The sequence below is a fragment of the Myotis yumanensis genome, unplaced genomic scaffold (assembly GCF_028538775.1).
Source record: "Myotis yumanensis isolate MYYU_CA2020_CCGP unplaced genomic scaffold, mMyoYum1.0.hap1 SCAF_5, whole genome shotgun sequence".
Classification (NCBI taxonomy): Eukaryota; Metazoa; Chordata; class Mammalia; order Chiroptera; family Vespertilionidae; genus Myotis; species Myotis yumanensis.
In genome coordinates, this window is record NW_027223756.1 from 90,222,069 (window position 1) to 90,241,509 (window position 19,441).

The 19,441-nt window shown below is 49.8% G+C and overlaps 1 protein-coding gene across 7 annotated transcripts in view; it reads right to left on the bottom strand.

Moving 5' to 3' along the window:
* UNC13A (unc-13 homolog A) overlaps positions 1–6,214 on the bottom strand; it is a 67,247-nt gene extending 61,033 nt beyond the window's left edge. For all 7 annotated transcript variants that reach the window (XM_070416386.1, XM_070416385.1, XM_070416390.1 and 4 more), the window contains exon 1: positions 6,065–6,214. In XM_070416386.1, the coding sequence (XP_070272487.1) occupies positions 6,065–6,086 (22 nt within the window). In that variant the 5' untranslated portion in view covers positions 6,087–6,214. The remainder of the gene's footprint in view (positions 1–6,064) is intronic.
* Between the last annotated feature and the right edge of the window lie 13,227 nt (positions 6,215–19,441).

Here is a 19,441-nt window from a genome sequence, read left to right on the forward strand (position 1 = left end):
GGCTCAGTGGATAGAGCGTCGGCCTGCGGACTGAAAGGTCCCGGGTTCGATTCCGGTTAAGGGCATGTACCTGGGTTGTGGGCACATCCCCAGTAGGAGATGTGCAGGAGGCAGCTGATCGATGTTTCTCTCTCATCGATGTTTCTAACTCTCTATTCCTCTCCCTTCCTCTCTGTAAAAAATCAATAAAATATATTTTAAAAAAAAGAAAAAAAAGATACTATAAGGTGGGGGTGAAGCCTAGAGAATTCAGAAAAAAATGTTTGGAATGTTTGGTGGTTTCATATGTGATATTGATGGTGGACATGCGCTTTGTGATAAAGATACTGGCCCTGATGGCTTTGCATCTGGGGGAGAGGACTCTTCACTTACCAAAGACAGAAATAAGCCAGAGCCTCCGGTGTAGAAAACACACCAAGAACCTTGACAGGGACTTCTTACTTTTTTGTTTACCAACTACCACTTAGAACGAGGCCTGGCATATAGCAGGTGATCATTAAATGAATAAGTAACTCATTTCCTCTCCCCCTAGCTCTGCTGTCAGACCTGGCCCAGCTTAGCACAGGTGCTGTCCCTGGTTTGAAACACGAAAGGCCCTGCTAAGCCCCTGTGCTGTCCAAGGTGCTGAACCCTCCGTGTGTGTGTGTGTGTGTGTGTGTGTGTGTGTGTGTGTGTGTGTGTGTGTGTGTGTCTCTCTCCACCGCCACTCCAAACCCCGCGCCCGCCCCCCCCCAACCCCCGCTGTTCACTGCGTTGAACTCGCCCTCCACGCAACTGTCCATGGTGCTGAACTCACAGTCCCCGCCCGTGTACTTTCAAAGAACTAGGCACCTCTTTTGCCACCTGTGTGCTCCTGAGCCCTCTTCAGGCCTGAGAACGCAGTGAGCGCTCAGGAAATGTCCTACACCTATGGACCCCCTTCAAGAAAGATTTTAAGCCCCATTAATAAAAACACCATCATTGATTTTTTCCTGTCTTTGGCTCACACTTATTAAAACTTTCCACAGAATAAGTATTGTGTCAATGGCTCTGTGTGCCTCATCTCACCGGTCAGTTCCAGCAAGCCTAGGCAGTGGGCACTATTAGTGTGCCCATACTACAGATGGGCACATTGAGGAATGAAGAGGGTATGGAACTTGCTAGGGATACAAACCCAGACCTGCTGGACTCAGGATGTCCTGGTTGGCGCCTTACAGAGCAAGCCCATTCTGTGTGGGTGGAGAGTGAAGTCCAGGTATGAAAGCAGCTAAGATTGAAGCCCTGAAGATGAATCAGAGCCAACCTTGAAGGGATCCTTTGAGGATGGTGACAGCAAAGACCCAGATGCACACACCTCCTGGGTGGGTGGTATCAGAAACAGGGCAGCCAGGAGCAGAGGGATTTGGGAATGCTTCTTTGGAGAGGGGCAGGAGAACAGCCATGATGAATGAGGAGATCATGACATGTCTGTTTACTGAGTGAATGAAGGAAGGCCATCCCAGCACAGATTCTCACCCCATGGAAGGGACTTGGGTGTCTCCCAGGTCCTGGAGGCTGAGAGGAGGCTGATCTTTTAACCTCCTCCCACTTCAGTAGAGGCTGTGGAGCCAGGCAGCTACACCTCTGACTAGGCAAGTTGTGGTCTGAGGCAAGCTGAACGAGCCTCAGTTTTCCTCATCTGTAAAATGACTTGCTATGAGGATTAAAGAGGCCAATGAGCACAAAAGTCCTCAACATTGCTTGTAGAACGCTGGGTAAATGGTGCTTCTTGATATTATTAGTTGTGAGGCAAACTCATCCTTATATGAGTTTGCTAATTTGTACACAAAATTCATTCATCAAATATTTATGGAGCCTTTAAAACACTGAGTGGCTTGGCCAAATGCCATGAGGCACAGCGCACAGGAAAATCTAGAACTGAGTCTACTCTACCATGATCTTGCATGTGTTGTTCCCTCCACCTAGAGCAGTGATGGCGAACCTATGACACGCATGCCAGAGGTGACATGCGAACTCATTTTTTTGGTTGATTTTTCTTTGTTAAATGGCATTTAAATATATAAAATAAATATAAAAAATATAAGTCTTTGTTTTACCATGGTTGCAACGATCCAAAAATTTCTGTATGTGACACGGCACCAGAGTTAAGTTAGGGTTTTTCAAAATGCTGACATGCCGAGCTCAAAAGGTTCACCATCACTGACCTAGAGCAACACCTTCCTTCTTCTTAGCATCCCCTCATCTTCTGAGACCAAACAATTGGTGGTGGTGATATCAGGGCAAGCTTCCCAGAGGAAAAGAACACTAGATGCCCCCTCCCAGGCTCCCTCAGCCTTTCCATTTCCTTCCCACTCTGACCCCACCAATATGAGGCCAGAAGTAGGGCTGGATTTTTGGAGCCAGGAACAGTGTCTAGCACATAGTAGGTGCTCAATTAATGCTTACTAAGTAAATATATGAATGACTGCATGAAGGAACCAGGTGGTCCTTGTTATTTGCAGCCTCAGGACTCTGCTAAGATCTAGCAAGCGAATTGGTGGTGGGAACAATGGATTCCACATAAAGAAAGAAATGAGAGGAGGCAAAGGCAAGGCGGTCTCCTAGGTGTTGGTGTGAGGTAAGTAAGCTTGCATTTATGTAAGCTTGCATGTATATTTGCTTGTGTTGCCAGGGCAGGCAGGTGTGTGTACGTGTGTGTGCATGCATGAAGGGCATGTGCACATGTGCAGTATCTGAATGCAGGTGAGGGTCTGCATGTATGTGCTGGGGAATAGGATGTGACTGTATGTGGAACATGCTAATATGTGTGAGCTTAGGTACGTGTGGGCTTGTAGGTGATGTGTCAGGTAGAAACACACGTTGGTGTGTATGTGTGACGCGGTTTTTTTCAGTGTGCAGATGATGTTTGATTGAGTTGTAAACTTGAAACCTGTATGTTTTTGTGAACCAATGTCACCCCAATAAGTTCAATAAAAATAAAAAGGGGAAAAATCTGTTTCAATTTCTGGGTTCAAATTTTATCACAGAGAAGCATTTTAGTATGATGAGAAGTCTGGGTTTTTTCATTATTATTTTTAAATTTATTGTTGGAGCCGAAGCCGGTTTGGCTCAGTGGATAGAGCATCGGCCTGCGGACTGAAAGGTCCCAGGTTTGATTCCGGTCAAGGGCATGTACCTGGGTTGCGGGCACATCCCCAGTGGGAGATGTGCAGGAGGCAGCTGGTCGATGTTTCCCTCTCATCGATGTTTCTAACTCTCTATCTCTCTCCCTTCCTCTCTGTAAAAAATCAATAAAATATATTAAAAAAAATTTATTGTTGGCAGTATTTCAGATTGTGTGATGCAGTTTTATGGCATGTGTATTTTTTTACTTGCATGCATGTACACACTCCTGTGAAGCTATATACATAAGCATGTTTCTGTATGCGTCATCATTCACCTGTGCAAAAGGGCTGCTTTGAGTGTCCAGGCAAGTGCTTTCATGTTTGTACACACATAGCTTGGCATGTGCTTATGTGTATACATATGTGTTTCTTAGAGATTTGGGATCCTAGCTTGTATGTATGGGTACATACCTGTATTTTAGGGCATGAACAGATTTTTATGAAACAGGGATATTGTGAACACACAGCAAACACATGTGGATACGTGTGTGTACATATACAGACACACACTCATATTGCAGGGACCATGTCTGTGGAGTCAGACTGTGTCCTGTATACATGTATGTGCATGTGTTAACATGGGCGTGTGAATGTGCACATTTGTCCATGTGTGCAGTCACAGGCATGTGGTTTTCATGGAGCCTTGCTGGATCCTGAGCCTTCCTGTGCACACAGGGCAAGTCTGGGTATGAAGGTGCCAGCTCATGTGTGCACAGGTATGGGTGCATGTGGGTGTCCCCTGCGTGGGTGGTCAGGTGTTTCCTCAACTCCAAGGCTGAGCGCAGACCCATGGAAAGCCCTCCCAGCCCAGCTCCCCTGCTGTACTGTGTCCTCTCTCCTCCCACGCTCCCCTTCCACTCGCCAGGTCACCCCCACTGCGCCCAGCATTTCCCTCACTTCCCACTTCTCCCGGTTTCTCCCTCAGCCTCTCCCAGCGTCATACTGCTCCCCTTACACCTCAGGACTGTCCCCAGCCTTGCCCCTCCCAGCGACCCCCCCCTCCACTCTGCTAGTGACGCCCTCCCAGTAAGCTCCCCAGTATCGTCCAACACAATTCTTCGCCCAGACACCCAATTCAGGGAGCCTCACCCTTCTGCTTACTGCCCCCTTCACTGCCCCCAGCCTCCTGTTTGCGTCAGAGGTAAGGATGAGACGCTCCCCTCCCTAACCAGGCAAACCTTCCAGAAGAGCCCAGCTCGGAGGATGTGAGGCAGAGGTGGGAAGAGCAGAAAGTCAGCCAGAACAACCGCAGAGGCTCCCCGCTCCAGTGCCAGCCCACCCAGCGCCTCACCCCACTCCACCTCCCCTACGTGCAAGGCAACTTAGAAAAGGGAGGGGCCGGGAGGGGCCTCTGAGGCCTCTCTGTGGAAGTGGCATGGGGGCGGGTCCCCTCCTCCTCTCCACTCCCCCAACTCCATAGGCCAAGAGCGGGATGAGTAGACTTTTGATCCTGTGGGCCGGTCTGCCACCCAGCCCCGCCTGCGGGAGCGGCCCAGGGAAGGGAGGCCCTGTCTCTTTAAGAACACCAGCGTCCCCGCCAGCCCAGCCCGGCGCGCTCTGCACCCGGAGAGCACCGCGGCGGGGAGCAGGAGGGCGGGGCTGGGTTTGTGAATGGAAAGGCCGAGGGGAGGGGGGTGGGAGGGGGAGGGGGAAGGGGAGGGGCTGCGGGGACCATTCCGGGCTCCCGGGCCTGCCCCCCTCTCCCCCCCGTCTAGGCACACACACACACACACACACACACACACACACACACACACACACTCCCCGCTGCCTAAGGGCTCCGGAAGCCTGGCATCTCAGACTTGGCTGACACACCTCTTCCCCCACCCCAGCCTTCCTGAAGGGAGTAGGGGTTGGGAGGCGGACCCCCGTCCCAATACCCAAGATCGAGACCCCCAGAAGCCTGGTGGCGCCCAAGGACCCCAAAGCCCGAGTTCTCAGCAGGGGAGCCCGGGACGCCTGTGTCCTGGAGAGCTGGCTTCCCCCCCACCCCCGCCAGCCCAGCCCTTGAGGTGGGGACCGCCTGGCCCCTCCCGCGTCCCTCCCTCCGCCAACCCGATGCAGAGCATAGCCTGGGCGTGGGCCTCGGTATACAGATGGCGTTCTGGCCCCAAAATAGCTTCACCCCACCTCTCTTTCCCTCCCTTATGCACAAAATGGATGAGGTGAGGCCGGGCCGGGAGGGGTGCAGGGGGGCACCGTACCTCCCAGAGGTCGGCTCCCTGCAGAGAAGGCCCTCCACGCGTGTTGAAGCGCTAGAGGGTCGGGGAGCCGGGAGGCCCTCAGCCCCTTCCCCAGCCCCCCGGTTCGGGAAGCCAGAGTTAACTGAAAAAGCGCCCCAGAATCCCCATCACAGACGGCTCAGGGCGTGGGAGGGGTCTCCCCGGCCCCTTCCCAGCCCTCTCCACAGCCAGGGCTGGGGGGTTCCTCGAGCTCGCGGTTGCCCCAGGACTGAGCCCTCTTACCCACATCTCCCGCGCCCAGGGGCGGAGACCCTCCTCTGCACTCCTCTTCCAGCTCCGAACTCAGCCCGCGTGGGTCTGGACCCGCCGCCCAGCCCACGGCACAGGACTCCTTCCTAGCACCCCGCAGGGTCCATTCCAGCTCCCCAGGCAGCCCCTTCCTCGGGGCCCCTCATAGCCTGTCCTGCACAGACGCCCCGGTCTAGACGGTTCCAGGTGGAGCCCCAGATCCCTGCTGGCGCGCACGCCGGCCTCCGCGTGCAGCCGTGGCCACACGACCCCAGCAGCGGCGTCTGCCCTGACCCGGCGCCCCGACGCACCGAGGGAGCTGCCTCTGCAGAAGCCCCGCCGCGTGCACCCCGTTCGGCGCCCCTCCCCGCCGGGGTCCAGCCGCATCCACACGGACCCCGAAGCCAATGGGGTCCCCACCGGCCACCGCCCCGCAGCCTGGCCTCCTACCTCCAACGCACAGTAGCGACATGTCTGCGGGGTCGCCGGCGGGCCGGCTCCGTCAGGTCGGGCTCAGCGGCCGCTGGGCAGGTGGTGCATGGCGGGGCTGCCGCCCGCGCTCGGCTCACGCCGGGGCCCGGCCTCCGCCGCCGGCCATCTTGCTTCAGCACCGGGGGCGCGGACAGCGCCTGACGTGCGGCTGACGCGGGAGGCGGCGGGCGGGGCCGGGGACGCCTGATCGCGGCCGCGGGGGTGGGGAGAGATGGGGGGAGGGGGGGGCTTTAAAGGGCCTGAGCCGGGTTGGGGCTCCCCAAACAGAGTGATGGAGGGCGGCCGCCTCCACGCAGGTTCCCTCCTGGTTCTCGTGTCTCCCGGATCGTTCTGTGGGTTTGCTGCTTCTATTCGCCCTGAGTATCTCTAGTCCTCTGTCTACGTCTCTGTCTCTGCCTCTGTTTTTCTATTTCTTGGTCTCCCTGGGTCTCTCTGTTCCTCTGAATCTTTGTCTCCATGTCTTTCTCCATCACGTGTCTCCCTCTGAGCCTCTTTCTGTCCAGTCTCTGTGTCTCTGCCACGGCCTAAGTCTCCCTCTGTGTGTCTGTTTCACTCTCTTTAAGCCACTCAGCCCGTGGATCTGTGCATACGCTCGGACTGGATCCCGTCTTCACTCCCTTGTATAACTGGAAAACTCCTGTTCATCCATCAGTGGTGAGTTCGAACATACCCTCCACCAGGAAGCCTTCCCTGATTCGCCCAAACTGAGCCTTTACTTTCTGGATGACCCCAGACCCCAGCTTCTTCTGGTTGGGCCCTGTCCCTGGCACAGCTCTGATCACCATCCCTCCCTACACATGTCGCTGGGCAGTTCCATGTAGATCAGTGCCCCCGAAAACCTGTTTACTGTGTATTTCCTGTGCCTAGAACAGTGCCCCAGGTCGTGGGTGTAACATGCATTTTTCACTGCCATATAGTACTCATTCGAATAAGTACACCATTGATTACTCACTATTCTTAAGTTGGTGGACATTAAAATTTCACTTTGGGTTTATTACAACCAAAGATTTTAGGACCATTCTCAGAAATACAGGCTGGTAAACATGGGTAAGGATGGCTGATCATAGGACACCCACATGCACAGCTTCGCAAGATAACATCCAATTGCTTTTCCATGTTGCTCCAGCAGTTTACATCGAACCACCACCAAGTAAGCCTTCGGTTGCTACACGTTCTTGCTAACACTTTGAATTGTCCAGGTTTTTTGATTGTGCCAAAGTGGAGGGGGTGAAGTGGTACTTCTTTTTGGTTTTGATTTGCTCTCTGATTGTTCATGAGGTGGGACTTTATATGTAATTATTGGTTTCTTCTTAGGATGAAATAAATGCCTGTTCAAGTATTTCATCCATTTTTAAATTTTGAGCCCTTCTCTATTTTTTTTTTTTTTTTTTTTGGTAATTCTTTATACATATTAGATACAAATCCTTTGTTGGCTTCATGTGTTGTAAAATTCTTCAACTTTGGGGCTTTTCTTCATTCTATTAATGGTGTCATTTTCTGAACAGAAGCTCTTAACTTTTTTAAATCCTTACCCAAGGATATGTTTTCTTTTTGTTTTTAGAGAGAGGGGAAGGGAGAGAGAAACATCTATGTGAAAGAGAAACACTGATTGCCTTCCATTGGTGTTCCTACCAGGGATCATACTTCCAACCTAGGTATGTGCCCTGACCAGGAGTCTTACCTGCATTTTTTTTTTTTTTTTTTTTTTTTTTTTTGGTGTATGGGACAATGCTCCAGCCAACTGAGCCACCTGGCCAGGGCAGAAGCTCTTTATTTTTCAAAAAGTGATTTTATTGCCCAGCTGGTGTTGCTCAATGGTTGAGGGTTGACCTATGAACCAGGTTCGATTCCTGGTCAGGGCACATGCCCGGGTTGCAGACTCGATCCTCAGTGTGGGGCATGCAGGAGGCAGCTTATCAATGATACTCTCATCATTGATGGTTCTACCTCTCTCTTCCCCCTCCCTTCCTCTCTGAAATCAATAAAGACATATTTTAAAATGTTTTTATTCATTTTTAGAGAGAGAGGAAGGGAGTGGGATAGAGAGATAGAAACATCAATGACAGAGAAACATCATTGATTGGCTACCTCCTGCATGCTCCCCACTAGGAGTTGAGCCCGCAATACAGGTATGTGGATCAGAATCGAACCAGTGATCTCTTGCTTCCTGGGTCAAAGCTCAACCACTGTGCCACACCAGCTGGGCAGAAGCTCTTAATTTTTAAAATAATTTTTTTATTGTGGGAAAATTTGAGATATACAGCAAAGTTACAGAGTTGCAGAACTGTAAAGGGATAGAACACGCCTATAAACCCCCTTACACGGGGGTTATATGTATCTATGTAAAGATGAAGACATTAGCATAGGCACTTATTATTAACTACATAGCAGATTTTACATTTCACCAGTGTTTCATCTCTCTAGTCCAGGATCCGGTCCAGATCCTACATTGCATTTAGTCATCTTATCTTCTTGTCCCCACCTTGTGTCTCCTTATTTTTCTGTGTTTCCTTCTTTTTCATCCCCTGGACACTTTGAAGAGTACTGGTCAGGTATTTGTGGGAAGTTCCTTGGTTTGGGTTTATCTGTTATCTTTTCGTTATTAGACTGAGGTTATAAAGTTTGAGGGGAAGATCACAGAGATGGGGTTCCCTCCTTGTCACATCAAACCAGAGGTCCCCGGTGCCCACAGGTGATGTTAACTTTGATCACCTGGGCAAAGTGCTGTCTGCCAGGTTTATCTAACGTAAGTTACTATTTTTTCCCTTGCCCTACCCTGTTCCTTGTTAGCAAATTGCTAAACTCAAGGAGAAGGAATTGTGCTCCGCCTCCTAGAGTGGGAGTTTCTACAAAGCTCTTAATTTAATTTTTTTTAAGGAATTCTTACCATTTACAACAGCATGGATGGAACTGGAGAGCATTATGCTAAGTGAAATAAGCCAGTCAATGAAGGAAAAATACCACATGATCTCACTCATTTATGGATAATAAAGACCATTATAAACTTATGAACAAAAATAGATACAGAAGCAGAGCAGCCTCGAACAGACTGTCAAACTACAGCGGGAAGGCCGGGCAGGGTTGAGGGGCAGGAGGGGAGGGTAAGAGATCAACCGAAGGACTTGTATGCAGGCATATAAGCATAACCAATGGACATAAGACACTGGGGGGTAGGGGAGGCCAGGGGATTGTCAAGGGCAGGAAAAAAAGGAGACATATGTAATACTCTTTGTAATACTTTAAGCAATAAAACAATTTTTTAAAAAAGAATATTTTTTTATTGATTTCAGAGAGGAAGGGAGAGGGAGGGAGAGACAGAAACATCAATGACGAGAGAGAATCATTGATTGGTTGCCTCCTGAATGCAACCCAGGCATGTGACCTTGACCGGAATCGAACCGGGGACCCTTCAGTTCGCAGGCCGACGCTCTATCCACTGAGCCAAACCTGTTAGGGCTCTTAATTTAATTTTTTATTGCTGTAAAATGCACACAACAAAATTGACCATTTTAACGATTTTATTATTTTTTTAAATCCTTCCCTCTGAGGATATTTTTTCCATTCATTTTTAGAGAGAGTGGAAGGGAGAGAGGAGGTGAGAGAGAGAGAGAGAGAGAAACATCGTTGTATCTCACACTTGGCCCAGCTGGGCCTGGGAACGAATCTGCAACCCACGTACATGCCCGGGAATAGAACCTGCGACCTTTCTGTGCTCAGGCCGATGCTCTACCACTGAGCCACACTGACCAGGGCCATTGTAACCATGTTAAAGTATACAATTCAGTGGTATTTAGTACATTTACAATATTGTGCAACCACCACTTGTATGTAGCACTAAAACATTTCCATCACCCCAGAAGGAAGACCTGTCCCCATGAATAGCCACTCCCCATCCCTTCTCCCCCAGTCCCTGGACACTGCTAATCTGCTTTCCGTCTCTGGACTTATGTTAAATCTTTTCCTTTGCTGTACTCACACGGTGTCTTGTTCAAGGAATTCTTGTTTGCCCCAACGTCACCAAGATGTTCTCATAGCATGTTTAGAGTTTTGTTACTTACTGTCAACTCTTGGCCTCTGTGGGGACTGATAGGGGAGTGTGGAGTGTGATAAAGTCAAATCGCATATTTTTTCCATGTGGACAACCCATCATCCCAATACCTTTAAAGGAAGTTGTCGCACATGCATACTTAATAATGAGCAGGCCAGTTGTTAAGTCCACGGGCCAATGCTCTATCCACTGAGCCAAGCCAGCTAGGGCACGATTACATTTTTCAATCGGTAAGTTGCAGTAGCATAGAATGCAATTGGCTTCGGCATCTAAGAAGCTTTCTCAGTTTTTGTAAATCTAGTACATAATTATATTTGCAGATCCTTTGGGGTTTGCATTGTCTCCAGTGATATCATCTGTAAATAAAAACACTTTCTTTTTTTTTTTTTCTCCAGTCTTTGAACCGCTCATTGTTTTTTTTCCCGTCCTCTTGCACCAGCCAGGCCATCAGTACGATCCCAGATACCATGACAACAGGCACCCTTGCTTTGTTCCCATCTTAAAAAGAGCATTTCAGTATTCACCGTTACATATGACATCTGGTGTAGGTTTTAATAGAAAATCAAGTTAAGGAGGTCCAGGTCTATTTCCAGTTTGCTAAGATTTTTTTTCTTTTTTTAAAAAAAAATATATTTTACTGATTTTTTTAGAGAGAGGAAGGGAGAGGGATAGAGAGTTAGAAACATCGATGAGAGAGAAACATCGATCAGCTGCCTCCTGCACAACCCCCACAGGGGATATGCCCGAAACCAAGGTACATGCCTTTGACCGGAATCGAACCTGGGACCCTTCAGTCCGCAGGCTGATGCTCTATCCACTGAGCCAAACCGATTAGGGCCTAAGATCTTTTTTTTCCTTTTATCAAACATAAGTGGTGAATTTTAGCAAATGCATTTTCTGCATCGTTGGGACACCTAGATAACATTTCATCTTTAATCTGTTAAGGTGAATTACATCTCTCACGATGCTTAACACACATTGGTCTCTGTTATTCTCTGTCTCTCTTATCCACACCTCATCTCCCTCCTGCCAAAGCCCTTGATAAATTGATCACTCAGATCCAATTAATTTTAAAGTGCCAGTGCCCCATTTTACTCCCGTCAACAGCTCACCTTATTTCAAAACTATTTATTTGAGCTATCTCGTCTCTCCGCATGATCATGCCATGCTGTCTCCATCTTTCCCGTGCATTCCCTTCTCCGTGGGTCCCTCTTTCCCTTGCTCTCCTCATTATGCATCTACATTCATATCTTTAGCAAACTCTCTCAGACTCTCTGACTTCCCATCTCTTTTCTCTCTTGGCTTCTGATGTCTTGCTCTCTCGCCACCATCTTATTAAATCCACAGAGAAAACATCATTGAAAGATAAGTGATGGGAAATGGTACACAACGGATGAAAAGTACAACACACATGCAGAGAGATAGAAATACCACCCCCGCCATCACATGCACAAACTCTCCTCCTAGGTGTCTGAGCTCCTGGCCATCCCCAGGGACCGCCCTCTTGTCCAAATTTGCCCATCCCTGTGGGAGAGCAGCCATGGAGACATCTGGGCTTCAGACAAGAAGGCTTCTTTCCACAGCATCTGCTGAGCTCAGCTTTGTAATGGAGAATGAGCAGAGCTTATTCGGGAAGTCTCAACCCAGGGCAATCCTGCTTCGTCTTCAAGTAAGTTCCTAATCTTTCCTGGGTATGTTTGATGTTTCTGGCACTGTGCAAGGCTCCACAGAAGGGACAGACATGAATCAGATGTCCATCAATTGTTCAGCAAACATTTGTTGGGGTCAGAGTGTAGACAGAGGGTAGAGGGCCACCTGGCTTCCAGGGCCCAAACTAAGACATCCAACCCAGGGTCCGCCCTCCACGTGTTTGTTCACCACCCCCCCCCCACCCCCCACCCCCATCTGTAGTTGCTGTTATCCAGCAGCAAGTGATGGTGAGCACAGGGCCATATGCTCTCCTCCTCTTCTGGCAGTTCTATTGTCAATGGCCTTGCCCTGGATGCTGGGTGGGGTCGGGGTGGAGGAGTACTGAGAGGAAGTAGGACTTGAGGATCTCTCGACTGGAGAGGGGAAGAGTGCCGGAAGCCAATTCCAGCTTGACAGCCGGGCTGAATCTGGAGTGGCTGAAGGGCATTTCCCCAAACCTGAAAGGGATGCATAAATTGATTGCTTGCTGCCAGACAGCTCAGGGCATCTTAATCTACATGTTATTGCCTCCTACTGGCCAAACACCTGAACAACCCTAGGCTAATTGTCCCCATTCTGACAATGGACTCTGTATAGGAAACCTGACCCTTTGAAGTGTATATCTCCACCTCGCCTCAGGACAGTTTGTGTTAATGAAAAGCATGGGGTCCTGAGATGAGGAGATCTTAGTTTCTTTAGCTAGGCTCCGCCGACCCCCAAATGCCTTTCAAAATTATGCTTCGTCTCTGGACTCCTTATTAAGTTATGCACAGCCCCTTCTCCAGATTGCTGAACCCTACTAGATGCTGGAACAAGAACCCCAGCAGAAGAGTATTCATGTGGTTCCTAAAGGCCTACTGTGTGCTTGGCAATGTGCGGAGTGACTGACATATGCTATCTCCTTTAAACTCAATCTCTAAGGTCAGGGCTGGGACAAAGAAAAGGAGAGGGACTGGGAGGTGGTGGAGGAGGCTCTGATTGGATGTTGGGAAAGGATTCCAAGAAGAAAGAAGCTGGAGAGTGAGGAGGTTTGGTAAGCGTGGCGGGCTTGGGGGGAGGGCATTCCTGGCAGAAGGCATGGCAAGGGCAAATGCCATGCTGGCCGTCCTGATCAGCCTAGTTGTTGCCCTCAGGCCCACAGTGACAGAGAGAAATCAGTGAAGACAATCTTGGTTTATCGCCTATAAAGTAGGGATAAAAAAAAAATAATTGTTTCCTGGAAAACTAATGGTCCGAGGGCAGTGCTGACCCCTTGCAAATTTTGGGACCTGACCTGCAGGCCTGGAGAAAGTAAAGCAGTTGGATTGGCCTGGGGAGGGCTGGTAATAAAAGAAAGCAATTGGATTGGCCAGGAGGATGAGATGCAGAGAGATCTGTAAGGCGGGGGGGGGGGGGGGGGGGGGGGGGGGGGGGGTGATAGGTCCAGAATGACTGGGATAGGAGCTCCAGGCTTGAAGGTGGGGTCTCAGCCCACAGTTCCCAGAGTGACCAGCAGGGACAGCACTGGGCCGGTGGGTGACCCTATGGCTGGGGATGGCCTGGAGGCAGGGATCCTCCGGAAGCAAATTAACTCATTTAAAAAATGCCTGTCCTGTGCCAGACCCTGGGCAGAACTCCACAAATATTCACCTGCTTAATCCCCGTAATTAATTTTACCCAGGGTGGGATTATTCTGGTATTTTTATTTATTAATTGTTGTATTCAGAAGTGGATACAACTATAACTCTGCTTTTGCGTCTACCCTGTAGATAGGGAGATTGAGAATAAGAACATTAAGTCAGGCACCCTAGGCCACACAGGAGGCAAATGTCAGAGCTGAGATTCAAACCCAGGCAGCCCAGCTGGGCCCCTTAACCCCTACATTCTACTGGCTCTCATTCTCCCAAATCTCCTAAAATGATAGTTTTAAAAAACAAAAAAGCAAGGCCTCCCTCTCAATTATTGAGATCTTGCTATGTACCTTTTATGCCATCTCTCCAAGCATGTACAGTACAATCATTTCCATTTTACAAATGAAGGAACTAAGGCACAAAGACCTGACACTGGGAGCCAAGGTGGTGCTATATCCAACATGAGAATCCCAGGAGCATGTGAGACTCATCTACCATTAAGCCTGAGTTCACCTCAAGGGAGTGGCCAGTGGGAACCCCAAGCCTCTGCTCTTTCCGACCTCCAGACCCTTGATGCCACCACTGCCCCTAGCCAAGCTCCTCAGTGTACCCCAACTCAGGGCTGCACCTTCATTCATGCCACCCCTCTGAGTCCTCCTTTATCACCCTAGACTTACTGGAGATACCGTGGACTCACACCCAGCCTGATGAGAGGGCTGAGAACCTTCACACAGGGCCTCCATGATTTTATCTTTGACAGGAGGGAAACCGACAGATCAGAGAAGCCAAGGCATTTGCCCAAACTGAGCAGGCAGTAACAGGCACAGCTACACTTGAACCAGCCTCTCACGCCTCCAGGAATGCCATTAAGTCACTGACAAGCAAGGCTGTGTGAGCCCATTGGTGTCTGGGGATCCCAAGCACCCCAGGGTCTTATAAAAAAAGTTTGAGTCCTGACTGGTGTGGTTCAGTTGGTTGAGCATCGTCCTGTGCACCGAAAGGTCACTGGTTCAATTCCTGGTCAGGGCACATACCCAGCTTTCCGGTTCAATCCCAGTTGTGTTTCTCTCTCAATCCCTACCCTTCCTCTCTTTCTAAAATCAATAAAAACATATTTTTAAAAAACACAAACATTTGAGAACCCAAGATACAGACACACTTTGGCTCCAGAATGCAAAAGGAGAACAACGTCCAGGTGAATCCATGAATTACATTCAGGAGCAGCTGTCAGCTTTGCCAGGACTAACATCATTGCATCTAGGAACAGGCCAGACATCTACTCAAGAGAGTTACCTGTGGCCAGTTGATTTCTAAAACAAAATTATAAATTACAAGAATACCTAACTGGTGAGCAGTTAGTGTTAGGGGCAGAAATACAATTGTGGGGACTAGCCATAATTATAAGAAACTAGAGGCCCAGCGCACGAATTTGTGCACAGGTGGGGTCCGGCAGGCCTGCCCTGATGAAGGCCTATCGGTGCCGGGCTGGCAGGGGGGGGGGGGGGGGGGCCGGGGAATGGGGACGTAGGAGGTTGGCCAGCCAGCCCTGCCCCCAATCATGGTGGGGGGTGGGGGAGGGAGGCGACCGGGGGCAGGTTGGCCGGGGGGAGGGGCCGCAGGTGGTTGGAGGTGCCAACCCATTGATTGGGCCTGATTGGGCTGGTTGGCCGCCACAGTGCACGTCATAGCAACCAGTTGTTCAGGTCGCTTGGCTTTTGTATAGATAGATATTAATCATGCTCTGTTAACTGATTTCTGTTCTGATTAGAGGAAGCACATTCTAACCTGGCTGAGAGTTGTATGCCCCAGGACATGGGAGTTAACACAGGAATGCAGTCCATCCTCCTTTTCCGAGAATTGACTGTACAATCTGGTCCTAGAGGTGCCCACTTTTTGCACCCCCCCCCCCCGCCCCCGCCACCACCAAGCTCACATTGTCTGTAACCTATAACCGTTATACCTCACCTACTTCCCCGTGCCTGTAATTCCTGCCTTCCCATGTAATCTTTTGTCCTTCTACCCAATACAAGCCGCTGGTTTATGGGGAGGAGTAGAGCAGATTTTTGTGGGTGAGCTGCTGCTCTCGCATACTGCTGGCACTATTGGAATAAATGCTCGAATATGAGTCAACCCTGTCTCTGCTTAATTGGCTCAAGTTGTGACAGGCAGCCCGGGCCCAGTGGTTGTCTGGTTTCATTAGCACGTACAGGGGCTGGTTCATGCTCAGCGTGCTTTTAATTCGGGTAAACCCCACAGCAACCCTAAGTGGAGGCTGTTCAAGCGATGGAGAAACTGAGGCCCTGGGAGATCGCACAGCTGGAGAGAGACCCCAGCTCGGGTTTGAACCCCCGTGTAGTCCTTAACCTTGTGTTTTACAGCCGGGACATCAGTGCGATGGGAGATGTGGGTACAGTGGTGACTTCTGGCTTGCTTTTCCGGTTTGGATGTCGGGAAATGGCACTCCCTACGGGTACAAATCTGGACGAGAGTAGGAAGCTGGGTTGGGTCGGGATCCATCTCGGTCTCCTCCAATCTCCACCACAGGCAGGTTGTCTAAAGCTCAGGACCCAGGAAGGATGCAACTCCGCCTCTTACCACGCCCCCGTGACCGCCTCTGATTGGACCAGCTGGCGACCAATGAGAGGGCGCCTATCGAAAGCTCTGCCCCCAAGGGCCTTCTCGCGCGGTGATTGCGCCCTCCCCCTCGCCCCCCACCTTTCTCGCATCCCTCTCCGGACTAGGCCTCCCTCGGACCCACCTCTCCAGCTGGCCTTTGCACGCGCTATGCCCACTGTCAGAAACACGCCTTCCTCTCTCTTCTGGACAAAGCTGCTTTCTCTCCTGCTTTCAGCTGAAATGGCCCCTCCTCTGCCCTGGCCGGGTTGTCAGATGGTTAGAGCGGGTCCCAATACTCCAAGGCTGCGGGTTCATCTCCTGTCCGGGACATACAAGAATCAAACAATGAATGCACAAATAATTGGAACAACAAATCAATGTTTCTCCCTCTCTCAAAACAATTTTTTAATTACATCTTTATTGTTAAAAGTATTACATATGTCCCCTTTCCCCAATTAACCCTTTCTAGCCCGACCCGCCCCCGCCCCCGCCCCGCCCAGCCTTCACTACCCTATTGTACGTGTCCATGGGTGTTGCATATTTGCATACAAGTTCTTTGGTTGATCTCTTCCTACCCAATCTCCCTCTGAGATTCTGCAGTCTATTCTGTCTCTGGATCTATTTTTGTTCATCAGTTCATTTTGTTCATTAGATTCCACATATGAGTGAGAGCATGTGATAATTGTCTTTCTCTGATTGGCTTGTTTTGCTTAGTATAATACTCTCTAGGTCCCTCCATGCTGTCTCAAAGGGTAAGATATCCTTTTTTACTGCTGCATAGTATTCCATGGTATAAATGTACCACAGCTTTTTAATCCACTCATCTACTGATGGACACTTGGGCTGTTTCTAGATCTTAGCTATTGGAAATTGTGCTGCTATGCACATAGGGGTGCATACATTCTTTCTGATTGTTGTTTCGGGTTTCTTAGGATATATTCCTAGAAGTGATATTACTGGGTCAAATGGCAGTTCCATATTTAATTTTTTGAGGAAACTCCATACTGTTTTCCACAGTGGCTGCACCAGTCTGCATTCCCACCAGCAGTGCACTAGGGTTCCCTTTTCTCCACATCCTCACCAGCACTTGTCATTTGTTGATTTGTTGATGGCATCCATTCTGACAAGTGTGAGGTCATTTTAACTTGCATCTCTCTGATGATCAGTGACTTTGAGAATTTTTTCATATGTCTCTTGGCCATCTGTATGTCCTCTTTGGAGAAGTGTCTATTTAGGTCCTTTGCCCATTTTTCAATTGGATTGTTTGTCTCCTTTTTGTTAAGTTGTATGAATTCCTTATATATTTTGGATGTTAACCCTTCATCAGATGTATCATTGCCAAATATGTTTCCCCATACAGTGGCTCCCTTTTCATTTTGTTGATGGTTTCTTTTGCTGTGCAGAAGCTTTTCATTTTGATGTAGTCCCATTTGTTTATTTTCTCCTTAGTTTCCTTTGCCTTAGGAGATGTATCTGTAAACATATTGCTATGACAGATGTCTGAGATTTTGCTGCCTATGGTTTCTTCTGGGATTTTTATGGTTTCACAACTTACTAAAAAAAAGTTTTTTTTAATGGTCCCTCCTCCTGCAAACCTGCCCTGACCTCCAGGCTGGGTGGAGACCTCCCTCTGGGCCTCAGCACCCCATGTTGTTGTTGTTGTTCTTCTTCTTCAAAGAGAAAGTTTATTTAGAAAGTCACAGAGGTAGAAGTATGCTATAGAAGAAGTGGGCTAATGCGTAAATTTTCTGATTAAAAAAAAAGAAAAGAAATGGGCTCAGGAAACAAGTCACAGAAGCAAAAGAAAGGCCATTGGAGCTTAGGAGAAAGGAAGGTAAAGGACACACGTGGGGAGGGGGGCGGGGGGTGAGAAGAGGCAGAAGGGAAAGGCATGGGCTTGCTCCCAGGAGGGAGAGCGCATCCCGTGTTCTTTTCGTACCCGTTTTCTTGTCTGTCTCCCACTCAGGCAGCAAGCTCCTTAGAAGCCATGACGGGGTCTCAGAAAACATTGTCTCCCCTATGCCTGGCACATAGTAGGTGCTCCAGAAATATGTGTCGAGTGGAATAATTCACGAATTAATCTGGTGTCAAAGACTAGAGAACCCCCAGCCCTCTGGAGAGGACTGAGGGCGAGACCGACTCGCCGCAGCTGGCCCCGCACAGGGCCTGCCACACACTGGCTGCTCTACACACGAATGTGGACAGGAGGAGGGAAGGGACGTGCGTCATTTCTGAGGATGAGGTGCTCAATGGTGGCTCGTGGCACCACCTAATGGCCCGATGCAGCCCCCAAGGACAGAAACCGCTCTAGCCTGCCACCGCCCTGCCGACTCGCGGCCCATAGGCGGGGTTGGGGCGCGGCCTAAAGAAGAAAAAGGGGCGGGACTTGTGTCCTGAGCCTATTGGGCGTCCACAGTGCTCTTGTCGGTCCTATCCTCCCCCGTGGGTGGAGCTTGACGGGACCCTGAGCCAGTGGGGGAAGAGGGCAGGGAATCGCCGTTTCTGTGGATGTCTTTGCACTATTTGGGGGGAGTACGGGAGGGGCTGAGGGCCTCCGAAGAGGACTGACTGCATTTCATTTTATGTATTTATTTATTTTACATTTTATTGATTTTTTACAGAGAGGAAGGGAGAGGGATAGAGAGTTAGAAACATTGATGAGAGAGACATCGATCAGCAGCCTCCTTGCACACGCCCCACTGGGGATGTGCCCGCAAGCATGGAACCTGGGACCCTTGCATCCGCAGGCGGACGCTCTATCCACTGAGCCAAACCGGTTAGGGCAAGAACTGCATTTTAAATAAACAAATATAGCCTCGCTCCACTCACTCCTCGCACCACATCCTGAAGACTTTACAGAATGAACTGATTGCAAGCGGGTGCCCACCCGGGCCAGGCCTCTCCCTCCACCCTTAAGAGTGATGTTTAGGAGCCCAACCTCTAACACGGAGAGCATCTGGGTTCAAATCCAGGGTCTGCCTTGTGCTGTCTGTGTGATCCTGGGCGCATGACTTACCCTCTGTAGTCCTCAGTTTCCCCACCTGCGCGATAGGATGGGTACTTACGTGCGTTAATCTTGTAAAATGCTTGAAACCAGCTCATCGTTGTTATTACAGTTCAGTGCTCATGCCCGCTCTGCTCCCACACCCCCATGGCTCCCCATGGCCCTCAGAGCAAAACCCACACCCTTTCCTGTGACGCAGGTGGCCCTGCATTTTCCCGTCGCACCATGTAGCCGCTCAGTGGTCTTCTTGTCCTCAACAGCACCCAGCCTGACCTGGCTTCAGGGCCATTGCACATGCTGCTCCCTTCGCAGGGGAAGCTCTTGCTTTTCCAGATGCTCATCCTTGCACAGTACACAATTCCCCCTCC